This window comes from Pezoporus occidentalis, unplaced genomic scaffold (genome assembly GCF_034315485.1).
Source record: "Pezoporus occidentalis ecotype Australia unplaced genomic scaffold, CSIRO_AGI_Poc_V1 ctg94, whole genome shotgun sequence".
Lineage (NCBI taxonomy): Eukaryota > Metazoa > Chordata > Aves > Psittaciformes > Psittacidae > Pezoporus > Pezoporus occidentalis.
The window spans coordinates 1,868,460-1,887,507 of NW_026916304.1; the positions used below are offsets into that span (position 1 = coordinate 1,868,460).

The window sequence follows — 19,048 nt, forward strand, 5'->3', positions numbered from 1 at the left end:
CTGAGAAATCTAATTTATTGCTTTAAACTTGGGGGAAGCTCTCATCTGTAGTAGTTTGTTATTACCTGGTCATTTGCTGTGCTAAACTTACAAACTTAAGAACTCAACAGCTTTTTTCCCTTATTTGCGTTACACAAGCCTAATACAAGTCTACCAAAAAATACACTTAAAGTAACTGTAAGAAAGAAATATGACCAGCCTATCTGCTATCAACAAGGCAAAAGAGCTCACTGGATCCCTGTTCAGAGTTTGTCACAGTATGAAAGCATTGTGTTTCATCAGGACTGCTCAAAAGTCAGATATGGGTCCACTAATCAAGTTTTGATCTTTAAAGAACTGCAAGAAATAACCACTACTTATCTTCTACAAGGGTAGAATTAAAGCTCTAGGTTTACCAGAAGGAGCATGTGCCATACATACATATTCTCTCTCCCCGCTGTCCCATTTCTCTAGAAGTACAAGAGCAGTCACTGGTACAAACAGACTAATATTCCTCTTGCTCTTCTACCCCAAGTAATCCAAACCTTACTAGATAGCAGATCACACAACCAGTTGAGGGCTCCTTGGTTTCCAACCAGAAAAGAAACATAACAAATACCCTAATAATATGGAAAGAAGGGACCAGCCCTCAATTCATCCATATTATCAGAAAGGGTAAAATGCACTCTCCTTCTCCAAGAAGGAATTCTTTGATGACAAGTGGGGAGTTCATGTAATGACTTTGGTATAATTCAATAAAACTTATTCCCTCTCACCCCTCTTCCCCCCAGAAACTGTTAGGGACAAATTGAGACAAACAAGGCTGCTTTAGTTTTGATATGCGTGAAAGTACTTGTAATACTATTTTTAAATGATTTTTAAATACTAATTTTTCTTTCTTTCTTTTTAATTAACTATTGTGGAAAGCTACATAAAAATTCTTTTTGTCCTAATTTGAATAACAGAAAGAATCTTCGCGGAATTCTTAAGAGCAAGGGCAATAATTTAAGAACTGGACATGATTAGCCCAAATGTATTGGAAGTACATTATAAAAATTGACATTTAGAAAACACATTTACCCGAGATGCAGTTTATAAACAGGAAAGCTATTGCCCACAAAGTTTTAAGACTTAACTTTCCCTTAACCTTATGAGTCTCTTATTAAAATATTTTAATAGCTATAGGGTATTTCAGTGCAACATGTCTAAGCAGCTCCTCATTGGAACAATCTAAGTTGCATAATCACCAGTGGAAACCCATTCCTAGAACTCGATCCACTGTTTTCCATGTTTCATTTTACACTTAATATTTTAACACCAGCAAAACCAATCCTTCTCAGTTAACTTTCACACACTGGTAAGTGTTCACAGCTCTAAGACTTTCTGGTTTCAGAAAGCTTATATAATCAAAGGCAAGATGTAAAATCTACAAGACCTGAGATTAAAGAGTACATATATTCCTGTCATGATTTGGATATTCCTACTGTGACAGATCACACTGCCAATGACACAGTTCTTTTACTGAAGAATATGATGAGGTTCCTTCAGGTCCTTCCTTACGCCCTATCACATAACCCAAGAGTGTACCTCTACTGCATCTGACCCAACACAGTATTTGCAAGTAACACACTATGAAATGCAAATATTATTTCTTGAGAGTGAAATGAATATGTCTTGATTGTCAAAACTAAGCTTCTGCAGGTAAAAAAAAAAAAAAAAACAAGATCAGATTGGTAAGTAGATCATGAATAAGTTTTTAGAATAACTAAATAGTCATTTTATGAATCTACATTAGTATCAATCATTACAGAAGAAAATGAATGAACTCCCTTAACACTTGCAAGTTTAGGAATACACATCTATACAAGTAATTCTGGGATGACATACTTTTGTAACATATTGGATACCTTTGTGCAAACTGTTTTCCAATGTTACACTAAGTTGAGATGAATTGGAAGGCGACCTTAAGGTGGTTTCAACAAGAGAATACTTTTTGTGTTGGAACACTGTATTAGTAAAAACTTGTTCTCTGTACATAGTATTTTCAGTAACGATACTTGAAACTTATCCTCAAGTTTTTTCCATCTTTACATTTAAACAGATCTTTCTCAAGAGCATGCACACGCTATCCCCATACACGTAGTAAAACTTTTTCTTTAATGACAAGAATCTGCAAACTAAATTCTTTCAACATTATCATCTGCATTTACTGAGCTTTGGTTTCCGCATGACCTGAAAGAAATACACCAGCTTTCACAGAGTATAAAACCTGTCTTAACAGAGACTTCCAGAACTCAGCTGGAACATGCGTGTCAGCTTAGAACCAGCAGCTTGTTAGTTCCAGTATTCTAACATGCTATGACAAAGACTCTGAGTTTTCTAGAAGTTGCTTCAACTCTGGACAGTAGAGCAGGAAGGTGAAACTGAAGTTTGAACTACACTGGTATGAAGACACACAGATAGCTGTGCAAGTGTCAGCTTGCGACTACCAAAATTTGCATGATATCCTAATAAATTAGTCTTGTGTAACTAAGGCAGCCCTGTGTATTGCACAGCGTCTGTAAAATCAGGAGATTGAAATACCTCAGGTTTTTCATTATTCTGGGTAGATTATGAAATTTAACTAAGAAATCCATCCAATAATCAGTATGCCTCTGGTCCAGTAACTTTAAGAAAGGCTGCAAGAAAAGGCTTTCTCCTCCTCAGTATGAATTTCAGTAATGCCATGAGCAGCAATTGAGTTCAGGCAAGTTTAGAGGTAAGTTTGTGGTTTGCATTTTGATATTCAAGAAAATGGTATAATATGGGAAGCATGTACATGATCCACCAAAGCCACTCCCTGTGTAGTTAAATGGAGTTAAGTCCCAAAAGTCACACAGCAGAATTTTCAAAGACAGCTTAGGGAAGAATCAAATGACAATCTGCCTGCCCCCTAAAGTACAATCCATTGAGATGTTATTTTCACATGTAGCAGATGACTCTTAAGGAAGGTTAGAAGTATCCATGTGATAAATAATACTTACAGCATATGCACCTATTAGAAACGCTGCGTTTGCTCGTTTTCGTTGGTCAAAGTTGGTATAGTACACAATCTTCTTTCTTGATAGACTGAAATACTGTTAAAAAGAACCAGAAAGCATATTTACTGAGAGAATACACATTTAAAATGCCTTCCAAAGTCACTTTTCCAAAACTGAAAAAGAAGCCAGAAAAAATTCTTCTACAGTCTTACAAGTACAAAATTACTGATACTATGAACCATCTTCTTGCATTATAGATAGGAGTGCAAAGAAACAGCCACTGTTCAAGGGCAGATCTCTTAGCTGTACATAAACAGCCTATAAAACACTGAACCACAATGTTAAAGATAAAAACCTGGTTTTTTTTTCCAAGTTTAAAGATTTGAAACAATAACCTATGAACATTAATAAAAGACATTGAAAGTTTTAGACTAAAACACCCCCCTATATGTGAAATTTTGCCAGCACATAATTCTGTGGAGAAGAAAAAACCTAAAGCAATCAATCTTACAGGCATTTTGTTAAACTAAACACTACTCTTCCATCTATACTACCTAAAAATGGGGTGACAGACATCATCTTTCTAAAGCTTCAACAGCAAGAACTTGTATTTAAGAAAAATGACTGCACAAGTGAAAACCCTGAAAAAAGGATAGGCAGAGATAAAACTAGTAACACTGGTAATTCTTCTTTATTTAGGACAAAACAAAGAAGACAAAACCCCCCTGTGGACAAAACTCCCATTGAAAACAAGTCCAACAAGCACCAGAAAAGAGCAATAATGACAAACTGCAGCAAACTGTTTAAAGCCAGAGAGAGAAAACTGTCACTTAAAAATGGCAAGTTGAGCAGTCCATTGTGTTGTTATTTTTTGAGCTTCATGAATTGCTTCACTTTCTTTGTATTCTGCAATGCTATCAGGCATGTTTTTCCTGCCAGGTTTTTACAGTGCTAGTACAGTTCTGAGGAAGCCATCACCAGACATTCTGGATTCTGCTTTTAAGTATTAGATGCGTATATATCTATTGAAATATTGCAGCAGTTATTTGAGTAGTACCAACTGTATTTCACTTTCAGAAGTCTGTAAACGTTGACTCTCATCCTCAATCTTGTTGCAAATTTTAGGACAGCTTTAACCACAGAATCATGTTTTCAAAAGAAAAAACCCCAAACAAACAGCTGATAAACTCAGAGGAAAAACTGATATATCATAGTGAGTTTCTTACTGCCACCTCCCACCAAAAATAGCACCTTTAACAGCAGTTCTAACCGTACACTCCAGGCTGGTGTTACCCACAGTTTTCATCGGTGGAAGGAGTGAGTTAATACAGTGAGTACATCTAAATGGGACTGTAATTTCAGAGCTAGCTGGCTGCTGGTGATTGGAAGTGGTTGTATCTTGAGCCCAAAAGCAACATCTTTCTCAGCATATATGCAAACACACAAAGCTCCAGTAGTTATTTAATTAGTGAAGCATTCAATTATTATTACACCTTGACAAAATGAAGCCCAGTATTTTAAGATCCTTCCTTTCTTCCCCCTCCTCAAGATTTTAATGAGTGTTCTCTAAGTGCAGTTCCACCCATGATGTGTAGGTGGGATAAGATTACAGCAGTTATGCAACAGTGACAGAACTTCAATTAGAACTTGTTGACTGCTTCTTATTTAAAGCAAAGTTCTTTGCAACAGTTTACGGTTCACCTGAAATACTATTTTAAACTGTAAAAAGCACATTCTGCTAGCTAGCCAGAAGTGCTATGCAATAAGACCATATTTCCTGGTTTATTTTAGTGATGGATGTTTTTTTTATCAGATAGCTATGACATGTCATTCCAATTTTGAGATGCTTTTGTACCTGAAAAAAGTGAGAGCTCACCTTAAAAGTTCCCAGAACAGTGAAATGCAAGTAATGTAACACTTTCATTGCTTGATTTTCAGAATTGAAGGGTTTGAATCTTATAAACCATACTGCTATATGAAATAGTTCACTGGCTTTTGAATCCTGACTAAAGCTTTAACACTAAATTGAAACCTGACATTAACTAATGGCTTATAGCATAGCAACCAGAGGAAAATTGCATCAGGATTTTACTGTTCAGAAGTGTATAAAACAAACCACTTTCTATTTGCATGGGCTACAGAAAGTCAACTTTTATCGCGTTTGCTAAAATGCCAATGTAACATCTCTGTTAGCACAAATTCTCACCTCAGTATCAATGCTAAGCTATATCATATATTTTTAGAGAACACTGATTTTCTGACCGTGTTTAATAAGCCAAGTACATTTCTTTGGCTAGGTTCAACGATAAGTGTTAAAGACTGCTCTAGAGTTCCACCTGAATGGATTAGGGCTTTACTTCCCCCAGATACTGAACAACCCCAAAGAACCAAAAATGTTCCAACAAGGAATTTTTCAATATAGATTGTCTACAGAATAGCTCTAGTTACAGATAACATAGCTGCAAATCATCTTTTTTCTAAAACAAAACTAAGACGAACACTATGAAACATGAAATATATTTTTCTTCAGCAGTAAGAAAATGTTAGCAGTTTCACATATCATTACAAGACCAAATGCAACAATATAATAACAGTATCTGTCAAGATACATCACAGAGGAGCATGCTCAAAGACAATTATTTGAACTAAAAGCAGAAGTTACATGAAAAGGTTTTGGTTTTAGGTGATAATTCTAATTCATTAGGTGTATGAGAAGGTTCCAGAAAATATTATTTGCACTGCAAGATTATTCAACAGATCAGTTCTTGTTTCTGGAAGACCTCAAGACAAATTTACACAGAAATTGGTGACAGGTTTAGAAGATACTATTGTGAACAATTACTAGCTCAACATCTGTTTAGAACCACCAGATTATTTGACAGTCTTTTATTTCATGGATATGGTTTACTACACTTGCATTGGTCAAGCAAGAAATAACTGCAATGTGTTTAATAAGCCTGGATCAATGCACATACTATGCATATACTATGTATACTTAAGATGCATATATAAAAATCAGAGTGACTAGACGGCTGGCAAACTGTTCACAGAAATGTACGTATTAAAGCATGCACACACAGCCCTGCCTCGGAATCTAAGCTGTCCTCAGGGAGATGCTTGCAATCACTATAGCTCCATGCGTATGCCCAGCAGCTTATTGATGTTAATACAAAAATAAACCAAACCCCTCTGTGATTCAGCAGCAATAAAGTTAGCATACAAGAATCATTAACCCCAGAGTTCATAAACCTGCCAGAACCTTCCCTCTTCTGCCTTTGATCTTCTCTTCTAATATCATTTATCTCAGCACCCCTCCCAATCAGCCCTGCTTCTGAATTTACTGAAGTTGTGAGGCTATACGCTCATGAGAACACACCAGGCTTTTTAAAGTAGTTTTTATGAAATCAGATTTATTTAAACAGAAGAAAAACATATTTCTCAGCAAGCAGAATTCTAAGCAGCAGGAAGATAGCCCAGCCAAGCATTTTCTCGTGCTGTTGACTTGGCTAGTCAAGATCATCTCCATAGCAATCAACAATCAAAACATTACTAACATAGCAAGGTCAGAAAGGTTTTCCGGTAAAACATAACCAGGACTTTACCTCTAACTTTCTCAGCAAATGGGTATCTGAACAAATACCTCAGCTCCTCAGAACAGAACTATTTACTGGCTTTAAAATCAGTCAGCATAAAGTAACAATGATTTCCTTTACAAAGTTGGCCCACCATTAGCACATTTCAAGTGCCATTACCCTTCTCCTACCTGTCCCCCAAGGAAGGGGAGAGGAAGGCAGGGAACTGCCTTTGTGTCTAATTCCTTATCTAGAACAGAAGTAAATACAGCTGAAAGACCTGGAGGGGAAGTTTGTTTTAATGAGATCTTATACACCCACTTCTCCTGTTCCTACTCACAGAAGTTTTAAACTTACGATAAGTCCAAGTCTTTAACTCCTTTTGAGACCTCACATTCACACAAGAACCATCACATTTTGTGAATACTTCTTTCATGCCATGTTTCTTTTAAAGGCTCTTTTTGTATGAAAAGCATAAGAAGCACATCCCCAATCAGGTGTATTCCTAATCATGGCAGGAGTCATCAGGCTTAAGTAGGGTGATTGCCTCAGGGTCCCAAAAGCAGCGCAACATGGTAACAGCAACCATGCCACAGCAGAGGCTGGATATCTGCAGTTCCTTTTACATCAGCCAACTCCTGCTGTTGGTCACAGGGCATGGTTACCCTTAATGTAAGGGTATGCACGCAGCAGATTGCCCAACAAGCCTCTTTCTCCATGTCATTAGTCCAATTGGCACCTCCCACTTCCACAACACTGGCCACAGGCTGCTTACATGTCCCCCTGGTGCCATGTGAGAACTGCCATACTCTTGTTGCTGTAGTTACTTGTTGCATCAATGCCTTGCTGGCAATAAGTCACAGGTCATGAACTTGTCTTACACAATAGTTCAGCCCTTGGGAATCCTCTCAGTGATACTTGTGAAGGTCAGACATGAGAAGATGAAAGGCAGAAGGGTAGAAACTGTGAATCCATAATAGGTAGGACTACAGTACACATCAGATACACTCTTTAAACACAGGGATTTGGTCTTTCAAGCCTACTTAACCACTGCAGACAGTAACTAAATGAGGACAGTCTGGCACATATTTTAACTATTAGAAAAACAAAGCTTACATTAGCAGGTACTGGCCTACCTGAGGGGAATTGTCCATCACCCAGGCTGGAACCTATTCATGCACAAAGTTCTATACCACTATAGCAGTATTCCAAGCTTTAGCTGTTTCAAGTTCAGGTATTACTTTCAAGTGGTTGCACGATCAGGTTACCCTTCTCTACTATTCTCTAGTAGTTTAAATCGACACGTTGGGAATTAGCCTCTGGTAAGGCAGCAGCACAAACAGCAGCTCCTCCCAGCTTAAGCTGCAGTTGATGCACATGAGATTTCTCTGCCCTGCTGGTGCATCACATAGCACTGCAGGGGGCTTGCTTTTAAATAAAAATATAAAACTCACATTAAAATGACATCACAGTCTGCTAAATCAACCCTGCAAATGCCAGAGTTACCACTTCAGCTTCAGTTTGCCTCCCTGTGTATTTTTTTTTTAATCACGATTAGAAGCTACTTGGAACAAATAGCTTGCCTCATTCAGTGCACATGGTGGTCTCTTAACAAGAATGAAGACAGTAGACACACTCCTGTTTAACACTGAATCATCAAGAAACCACAAACAAGCCCCAAGGTATTTATTATTTGTGTGCTTATTTCATGGTTGAAATGCTTGGTATCTAGGATCCAGTCTGAAGATGTTCTAGTTCAACCGCAGAAGTTTAAAGATATGCTTCAGCAGTGTATTCAGACTGTACTGAGGTCCCAAACTGATGCCAGTCTCAGTCTGAATCTGGAAAAAGCAGAACTAATCTCTGCAGTTCTCATATGCATGGCAAAAGTCAGAGCAGGAGGTATATAGAGTAATTGCTTCACAGAGAAAGCATTCTCCACAATCTTTAATAACTCAAAGATAAGGCAAGAAACAGCAGAATTAAGGTTAAAAAAATCCAAACATGGATTCCTAGTGAGTGAGCATCATTGGCCATGTCTTTAACTGGGACAGTGGCACTGGAAAATAGGCTCATAAGAGAATGTATTTATAAGCTCTATCTAGTGTTAATACAGAAAAGGCAAATCCAACCCTTTCCCAATATGAATGAAGGCATTCCAAATTAAAAATACAAGAGTCTAGTATTTTTTTATTTACACCAAACTTTCTGCATGAAGCAGCCATGTAAATTTTCACTAGGAGCACTTTATTTTTTTTTTTTTTGCAGAAAGGTTATAGCAACTCTATACCACCCTTCAAATTGCAAAATGTCCTCTTAAGACCACCTGAGTCGGCATGCCCCTGTGAGTAGTCCATAGCATTAACCAACTTGTGTAATGGTTTCACTGGTGCAGAAAACAGTAGCCCCAAAACATAATTCCACTTTTGAGACAGGAATCCTCTTAGCAGTGGCCAGTGTTATCACATCTGCTGTCCCACTTTTCCCTTCTGTCAGCAACAGGACTAATGTATTGTAGAATTTAAATCTGTAATATTTAGTGAAGGGTCTCCTTACTATTTGCACACACGTGGTAATCGGTAGTGCTTCAGAATTAAAACACAATTCCTTTCATGCAGTTGATAAATCTTTTATACATGCTGCATATCATTTTTGCAGGCACTTGGGGACCAGGTTAAATCTCCAGCTATGTGCTCTGTCTGCTGGGTCTGGCTGGGATGGAGTTCAGCTCTCTCAAGAGCAGGCTGCATGATGCTGAGGTTTAGGTTTGTGACTAAAACTGTTGATAACACACCAATGTTTTAGCTGCTGCCAGACGGTGCTCACACAGAATCAAGGCTGCCTGTTTCTCACTGTGCCCCCACAGCAAGTAGTCTGGGATGGGCAAGATGCTGGTAGGGCACATGGCCAGAAGAGCTGGCCCCAACAAACAGAAGGATATTCCATGCCATAGAACATCAGGCTCAGCAGTAAAACTGAGGAGCATGGGTAGCTCGGAGACTGGCCAGGCACCAGTCTACTGGTGGGAGGTGGTGACTACATTTGCACCAGTTGCTTTGCTCCTCCCTCTGTTCCCGTGTCTCCCCACTTCTTATTCTCCTACAACCAACAAGCATGATGTGGAAGTCAATAAAAAAGCTTATACAAATATTTTGATAGAGGGATACTTCTATGAGACAGAAAAAGGAACCATTTTTATGTGTAAAAGCACATTTTCAGAACATTTATTAGAAGCAACATTAAATTGTATGAGATTTAAAAGGTTTAACTTTTCCACTGAGTGAGATTTGAGTTTAAATAGTATGATTTCAGGGTCCACGTTTTGTTCTTTTTTATGGCTGTGGATTTTTTTGCTTGGTTGTTAATCTCTGCTTTTTTCATGCTAGCATATATACAGTTGCAAACCTACAAAACAGCTAGAGTGGTTTGTTACTGTTGCCTTGAAACTGTAGGGTTATGCAAAAAAGGTGAACACAGCCTTCAGTGCCTCATCTGCTAAGCAATGACAACATTCACTTCTAACATTCTTCAGAAGGAAAATAATTCAGAATGAATAACCTTAGAGCTTAGTAGCAACCATCTATATAACGAGCATCTAACAATCACAAACCGGATAACGCATTTCAGTTGTATTGCAAGACACAAATACAGGAACACTAGTTTTAAACAAAGCTTACCTTTAATTTCTTACTTAGCTTACAGCAGTATCTGTATAACATTGCCAAATTTAAAGGTCCAAAATCGCCATAGAAACTGGGAGAAAACAAATAAAAAGATGTGTTATTATACAAAAAAAAGCTAAGCAAATTTCAACATGCCTGTTGTTAAAGCTGCTAATCAGTAACTTTTGGGAGTAGCCAATACAAAGGGGAAAACAGATAAGCCTTTTATTAATTCATTTAAGAGGCTGATACCAACAATTAATTTGAAAGCATCTGTAGCTTCAGTTGAAGATGCTCCAGTAACTACCTTTCCCATTACATACACAAGCTAACTACAGAATTTTTTCTTTATCCCATGATACCCAGATTGGTTTTGGACAAAACTACAGTGAAGAACTTCAAAACATCATCTACTCCCCTTTAAGCCATGTTGATGCCATCCTATATAAAGTTTCCACAACTGCTTAAGATGAGAATATATCATTAGATACTATGAAGAATAAGCTAAAGACTTCATAGGTGGTAAAACTTAAATAAGTTTTAATCCAGTCTTCATCTGTCTGAAATGGAAGCTTACTTTTTTTATCCCATTCTCCACTATTCCAGTGATTACATATACACTTAACTTTACATGGTTCAGTGTTCCCCTTTGTCCCCTCCAACCTTCTTGTCTCTAGGCAATTATATTCCAGTATAATTTATTCCAATATATTATTTGTTTCATGTCTTCTGATTGTTCTTGTTTCTCTCTTCTAGATTCTTAAACCTTGACATTACTTTTGAAACAGCAACCATTGTCCTTAGAATAAGAGCTAATAGCAGTAGTGTGTACAGGAAAGATGTTGCACAATAAAGCTAAATTCCTGGTAGGAATTTACAGTGCTTTTCCAAGCTAACCCTTCATATAGGCACCTTTACAAGTAATAGCAGCCTTTAAGCTATACAGCTTATGACATTTTCTGGAGCTTTTTCCCCTCACCTCCTGTTGTGCAAAACCACTCATAATTTAAGTTGTAAGCTTTCTCAAACAGTTTTCCTTGTTGTGTATAGAAGTCTTTATCTTGATGCTCTATGAAAATTTGTTGATGCATACATTATATATCCCAGTGAGAACAGACTAAGACTGCTTTAATCTGCACTGCCCTTAGTCTTTTGATAAAGGAGAAAGGACACTTCTTGCCTACTGACAAACAAAACAAGCCATCTGAATGTGTTACTTGGGGAATGACAAAGGAAATATGTGACTATGTTCTACAAATTCTAGACTTCGAAGGAGTGAAAACTTCCTGAAATCAGATGACAGAATAGGTGGTAGTACCATTCAAGCTTTCTTCCCCGTACCAGAAAGTTTATTTTCTCAGGAAAATTAATTATGTTCCAGTTAACTAAGGAGAAGACCTTTACTTTGAGGGCAGTCACACATTGGGAAGACATCCCTTAGGGAGGCTGCAGAATCACAAACCAATTGCTCAAGGCTCTGAGCAATACACTCTTGTTGAGCTTGCTTTGAGCCCAGGGTCTGGATTAGAGATCTCCTCTCCAGAGGCGCCTTCCAGCTGCAGTCATTCTGCTATTCTAAGTGGTCACAAGTAGAAGTTTCTGATCTTTTAGGTACTTATAACTTTACTAATATACTCCTTCCCACATTCTCACAAACAAAAAAGCTAAACCCAGTGCAAAGAGATAACTGCATTAGCCTGATCACTGTCTAGGATGAGTAGCCTGCCTGTCACACCCAATGCTATTTCATTATCATCTGGTTTACAACAACAGAAGTGTTTCTTAAGGTTCAGTTCAACCCTTCAGTACAGAATATTATAATGCTTAATTACAGAAGTCCATTAGCTGGGTCAAAGACTAAGCTGTCCAGCTATTAGGACTTTATTTGTAGATTGCACAGACATTAACCATCTCACAGGCAAATTGCAGTGGCAGTAAAGCAGGGTTGAACCTTGGGATTCTTCATCTCTTCTTAGATAAGTATGCTATATATAGGCAAAAGTTACCTGTGCAATTTTTAATAGAGATGAAAAGGATGAGATGAAACTCAACTGTCTAAGAAGGACAAGTGTAAGTTACAGCACAGAAGTTAAAATTGGAGCTCTAACAACACTAGTGATTGTAGATTCTAGAGAAGCCATATAGAAGACATATTAACATCTCTTCCCATTCTGCTGCACTAACACCTTCTCTAAAGCAAAAAACTGGCTCTATCTTGTTCCATTAACTTTATTCTTTCACTTAAATATATGAGGAAAGAGTAAAATTTGGGATTTTAAGGTTATTTTGTGAAAAATACTTTCAAAAGTATTGTGAGAAAGTATGGAATAGGATAGTTACTAAAATAGAGAATACTTTTAGAACTGGTGTAAGCAAAGTAACTCAAAGACAGAACTGAACACACAGTTCACATAAAGCACTGAAGAACTACAACCATGATTTAGGATAGTAAGTTCATTTGCTAGAGCTACATCTCCATGAAGTCAGATACTCACTTCTACTTTTCCACATGATTAAATTCAAAGTAAAGTGTAGGAAAAGAGCATGAAAATTAAATTACAAACCAATTTATCCACAACAGACAAATTATCCTTATCCCCACCAACATAGTATATAAAATACATCTGAGTGTATCCATGAAAGAATTTTATTTCTACAAAATAAAGCTCCTCAGATTCTCTCAGCCACCAAGCCAGTATCTTAGGCTGACTTTGTCCATCACTTATTACCATTAAGGTATGCTGTGATGGCTCTTAAGGGGGGAAAGGGAGAGGAAGTATCAGTTTTTCTCACCCTGGTACTACCACTGTTTGCCTGTGCTGCAGAAACAAGATGTTTCTTAGAATCCAAACACAATTATAAAGGAAAGGCACTTCTGGTCACACATAAATGCTGGCAATTCCCAAGTTATTTATATAACACCATATAGGCACTATAAACCAGCCACTGACTTTATTGATGTGAGAGACAAAGGTTATTTGTTATATGTATAATTTTAACTTTCCTCACTTAATATCCCTAAATTGGAATAAGCTTGAATGGCCTTTTTTTTAATGGGGCTAAGTAAAACAACTGCCTTACAAACCTCCAAATCAAGGAGCTCTCCGAAAGATAATACAAGGCTCTGTACTGAAGTCAGTGAACTCCAAGCTACAAAACCCTTCTTAAACTTATATCCTTAGAACTAAAGTTTCTGACATGTTTCAACTCATTACTTTTAGTATAACAGGCTATTTCTGTACTTGATCTAGAGACACTTAATCCTGACTCACACAGAGGATTTTCTTCTTAAGAACAGGATTTTGACAGAGAGTTAAATGTAAGTGGAAGCTGGGAAACAGGAGCTGCAGGGAACAGGGAAGAAATGATACACCAAGTCATCATCTGACTACAGAATTTTATCTGGCAAAAGCTGAAGATAAAAAACATAAGCGATTAATCTTAGTGTTTGATAACAATTAAAATATTTTATTTCCAGCTCTTTCAGTTAATAAGACTTTCTTTGTATCTAGATGTTCTAATAAACATTTTAGCCAGTTAAGAGACAATCATTTACCATGGAGGTGGGAACCAGCTATGAGGATCAGAAGGCAAGTATGGTATTAATCTACATTTAATTATATTTGGTTTTCATCAACTACTTAAATGATATCTTAAATTATTCTTCACCTTCATCCCATGGAAACATGTTGCCCTTATGCTTCTCAAGCTAAGAAGTAGCAGAACTCCAGGATATGCAAAGGGATATTTAAATACTTCAAGAATACTATCACAATGCTACCTGGAAGCAGCAGAATGCATTTCTTGTACCTGTGTTTTCCTAGAACTTCTCATCCCTATGGGTTCTTAAAGCATCAGATCCAAGGTATTTGCTGTGTTGTATCATAGGAATGGTCATCCACCTAGAAAGACCAGCTCATAAAGAGCTCACTGGTCTACTCTGTCATGAAAAGAGTAACTATCCATTCTTCCAGGAAAATTAATGGTGAGAGGAATGTAATACACAACTCTCTAGGAGAGCGACTCATCATTGCCAACTGTAGTTCCATTGGCTGCCACGTGAAGGTGCCATGAGTCAATTCAAGCCTTGGGCACCTCTTTTGAATGTCAAAACCACTTCTTACTAAGCATTTGAATACCACTGCCCCTGGTACAGCAGAAGAATGAAATAGCTTTCGTATCTTGAAGTACTGAATGAAGCCTGGTTATGGTCAGTGAATCAATACTACAGCCTGGCAGACTCCGAAATGAACTGCTAACCTCCATTATCATCACAGCCTACATATGGCCAGGGTAGCAAGTTATCCTGCAAAGACAAATCACACTGCTTAGACTTTACCCCAGAAGCCTGATACCTTTTCCCACAGATGAATACACCAGATCAGTAGTTTTATACTGTCATTCACATATGCTTTTGTGATACAGCAAAGGAATGGATGAAAGGAAAGGAGATTGCTATCTGAAAAGCTATTTCAGGGCTATTCGTGACAGAAGCTCAGGGTTATTGCCACACTGAACGAGGCTGCGCATGCATCCTTACCGAGCTGCAGGCATTTCCAATAGCTTAAATATGGTCCAAAGCCTAATTACCATATTGGGAGGGGCAGGTGCAACAACTAGGACAGATCCACCAAGTCAGTTCTAACAATGTAGTAAATCTTAGGGGGGATGATATTACTTGCATGGCAGCTTAGCCAGTTATTGGCTTAGTAACTTGAAAAGAGGCACAGTTTAACAATTGCAATCATTTTCTAGAGTATTGGTACAACTACTCCTTTAAGTAGGAAGTATGCCTTCTTGGGAACTAGCAACCATATAAAGTCATTTTTCTGCCAAAACAGGAGCATCCCAAGCTTGCAAGTGATCAAACCGAAAGATTAATCACAACAACCCCAGGAACTAGTAGAAACGCAGTTTCCTAACTGCAAAACTACACTAATTTTGTAACATTTTACAAAGATCCAGAAATTAGGAAAAAACCCAACATTTTCCACTTGCTTTTCTCTGCCCCTTACCTGGGCTGGGTTGAACAACATTTGGGTCACTGCACTGTGAAGGCCCTTGCTGTATGCGCTCTAACTAGCCATTAAGCCACAAGAATCAGCTACTGCAGAAGCACCCAACTGGCTGCTCCAGATAAATGCTTCAAATCATAAGCTGAACACATGTCCATCCAATAAAACTCCCGGATGAAAGCCAAGAGGATCACCCCGCACACTCACTACAACCTAACTGCCCGTCAGGAAACCTTGGCTACTCCATCTTCTTCCTCCAACTCCTGTTTCCTAGAGTGTGTTTCTCCTTCCTGCTTCTCAAGTGCATGAAGAAAAGTGGGATGCCCACTGGAGTGTCTCCCTGCTCTAGCCCCACCAATTACAGTAACACACGAATTGATAGGAGCTTTCTTATCTGGACTGAGACATGATCCCTAACGCTTAATACTACTTAGGGATTGCACACTTCTGAATAGACAAAGGGTGATACAGCAAGTCTAAGGCTAGAAATGATACATCACCTTACTGCTTTCATCTGAAGGCAAGAATAATGTAGAGGCTCTGGACTACCTAAAACACCGGCTACACCATTTCCCCTTGAATGTTTCAAATCCTTAAGATTACAACTCTTCAACAAGAACACAAATCCAAATTATAGATAAATAGCTATCCCAGATATACGCATTTTTGATACAATGCTCCTTGATGTCAGGAACAAACTGTCAGTGAAGAGGCTCTCCCATAAAGTTTCTCATAAGGGGTTTCCTATATCAAGCTATGCTCCCACCCAGTATAAAACTGGAGCCTAGAAAACAGATTTTCTTTTTTTTTTTAATCCTGCTGTCCTTCTACTGCAAAGAGAAAAATTCCTCAATACTTTGTGTGACTGCTTTTTTTTTTTCCCCATACAAAGAAGTGAAAACAGATATGGTAAAGCAATCTGTGGGTATAGAACTTATGGAACTATTGGATTTAAGACAATACCATAGGTGTTAAAGGACAGTAGTTTTCAATTTTCAAGCATAAAATTATGTCAGTAGTTCATGTCTGGAGGAAAAAGGAATTACATTCTCACTTCTTAGATCTTCCGAATTTCCTGTTTGCAGTGAACTTAAAATCTCTTGTTTTACAATGGAAAGCAAAATAAAGCCACAGTACTATTCTTAATATTCATGTGTAAAAGTTAGACATACAAAAGCTGGTATCAGCAGGTTTTCCTGCTCTGTTTTGACATTTACATAGCTAGAAGTTATAATTTGGAAAATTTCCCTTTTTTTGTGGACTTTAACTTATTAACTTATCTTGTTCAACAGTCACATCCAAAAAGCTACTGATGTGGACAAGGAACTCCCTGTTCTCTGTGTGAAGTGATAGCTGCTTGTTGTAACAAGGCTAAGTTCAAGTTTTCTTTTTCCTTTCAAATGATATAAGCCACAGAACAATGGAGAAGTTCAGGTTTTGTATGCAAGTACTGTTACTGGATAGCCACAGAAAAGCAGCATTTAGCCAAAGTAAAAACAAACAAGTTAACCCCTACTCTTCTCACAGGAGGGAAACTGCTTCTTTGCATATACACACACAGCGAAGGAAACAGGTCCTACAAATCAAAGTCCGAACAGTGCTCATTTAATAGCGCTGTAGCTAAGCATTTAAGGGTCTTACTCTACTGCTCCTTGAACTGAAAGCAGCAGCTAACATTAAGACTACTGTGGAACAGACAAGTAACATACTATGACTTGAATGAAAGCGCTAGTGTAAAACAGGATGTACAGAGAACATAGCATTAATTTTACAGCTGCTCACATGTCAGACTAGATCTGCAAAAGCTGTTTACACAAGAGATCCAAAGTCAGAACAAGTGATTGAAAACAGTAGAATTTATGAAAACTGCCATTATAATTTATCAGTAAGAGACTCCTGTTTCTCATCATCTAAATTTAATTTTGTTTGAGAAAACTACTCAACAACAAAAAGGACATAAAAGGTTGCTTTGACAAAAACATGAAAGCTGAGTTAACCAGTCAAGTGTGGTATGCTCAATCCAGACCTGTTTACTGAAAGGTGAAACATGAAAGAAGCTATTCTTAGAGAATAAAAAGCTGCTTACTAGTGCCTAACTCATTAATTGAGGTCTTGCCAAGGCAAGGCTTGTCTATTTGCCAACTGACAGCCTTCATCAGGCTGGATTATTTCGCACTAACTTCATTTTCCCAAAATATTATTTTACCTGCACTGCATTACCCTGAAAGACTGTATTCCCTTACAGTCCCTTTCTCAGGAGGGACCTCAGAGTCTCAGAAAGAAACTGACAAAATCTTACAGAAACAGAACGATCAAGAAAAAGAGAATTCAGAATTGGATAGATTCATTCAGGTTTCTTGTTCCCTCAACCAAGGAATTTACATACCATCAACTGAGGAATTTACATACCATTTCCCTAGCATAATAGGTTCAAGGTTAAATTGCAGCACATTTAACTACGACAGTGACAGTTCTAGTAGTGAGTTCCTAGTCACCCAGCATTTGAGATGTTCTTAAAAGCATTTAAGCCTATCTTTATTATTTTTAAAAGTGTGAATGTTTAACTGAGACAGTTATGAATTCATGAGAACAGCTGACAACTGCAAGTGAAACTGAAGGCTAAAGTGCTCCAGCTTTTACGTAACCACACCTTGTGTACAACTTAGTGTTAAACCACGTGACAAGCTGCAAGAGCACGTCAGCATTTATCAGACCAAAGCTTCGACCCAGCACAACAGCTGCTTTGTTTAATAAATGGGGTATACTATTAATGTACACTATTACTTCCTGATGCCTCTTCAAGAGTGAGGAAAACAAGGGAAGCAAGGCAGTGAGATTCTAAGTGCTATGTGAGCCAGTAACACACTCTCTGTAATCTGACAACCCTGAACCTATGGTTTTCAAGATCACGTATCACTGAAGTGAAGGCAAACAGACACCTCAGTAAAGTCAGCTAAATAACTTTCTCTAGCACTTCATACTTAGGAGTTATCGCTAAAGTTAAGAGTAACAGCCCAAAGCTGTTTACTTCCATGCACAATGAAGTATTTTTGTCTTGTCACTTGAAGGATGTATATCTAAATAAATAAACAGTTGTATTAACAAAATTAGTTGTGTGCCTCACAGGCACTTAGGATTGTGTCCCTGAGTAGACATCTCCTCCTCCTTGTAACAATCTGAAAAACTCATTTGATTAAAAAGCAGAAGTGCTCATGAAATTCTGACAGGCAAGAATGAAGGCTCTGGAAACCACTGTTCTGAGATATAGCACTTCAGAACTCACTTCCAAGTAGTTACTTTGCTATCACACAGCAAGTATTTCTGATCACTGTGAGAAAGAAGGCTGCATTTCTGAGGGAATGAGCAGCACATCTGATCTGCTGTATCAAAGTTACACTCCACCACTACTTACAGACAGTCCCTGATGTCAGGCCCCTCACTTGCTGTACAGCCTGTGAAACCTAACAGGCTGACATCAAAAACAGGAGAACTGGCATGGTTTTACTACCAAATACTGCAAACGCTGATAGTGATGGGTGCTGAAATACAAATACCAGGGGAAAGTTTAGCAGTGTTACATAACGGAGTTAGGTTATTACAGAAAACTCACCTAGTAACTGGCACTTAATTTGTACCTCATGTTTTAGAATTCTGAGAGCATAAAAGGGAGTGTACTATTATGGTATCAGACAGAGGATGATGCCTTGAAAAAAGGCCAGTTAGATTAGGACCTACCCATTCAGAAAACACATTGCAAGTTACATATCCAAAATCTTTAGGTGTGCCCTAAAAGATAAAGG

General features: G+C 38.0%; 1 protein-coding gene across 5 annotated transcripts in view; it reads right to left on the reverse strand.

The window, feature by feature from the left end:
- CDC14A (cell division cycle 14A) overlaps window positions 1–19,048 on the reverse strand; it is a 75,734-nt gene that overhangs the window by 53,481 nt on the left and 3,205 nt on the right. For all 5 annotated transcript variants that reach the window (XM_062606116.1, XM_062606115.1, XM_062606113.1 and 2 more), the window contains exons 3-4: window positions 10,249–10,324; window positions 3,003–3,095 (exon numbers count right to left, since the gene is read on the reverse strand). In XM_062606116.1, coding sequence (XP_062462100.1) covers window positions 3,003–3,095; window positions 10,249–10,324 — 169 coding nt within the window. The remainder of the gene's footprint in view (window positions 1–3,002; window positions 3,096–10,248; window positions 10,325–19,048) is intronic.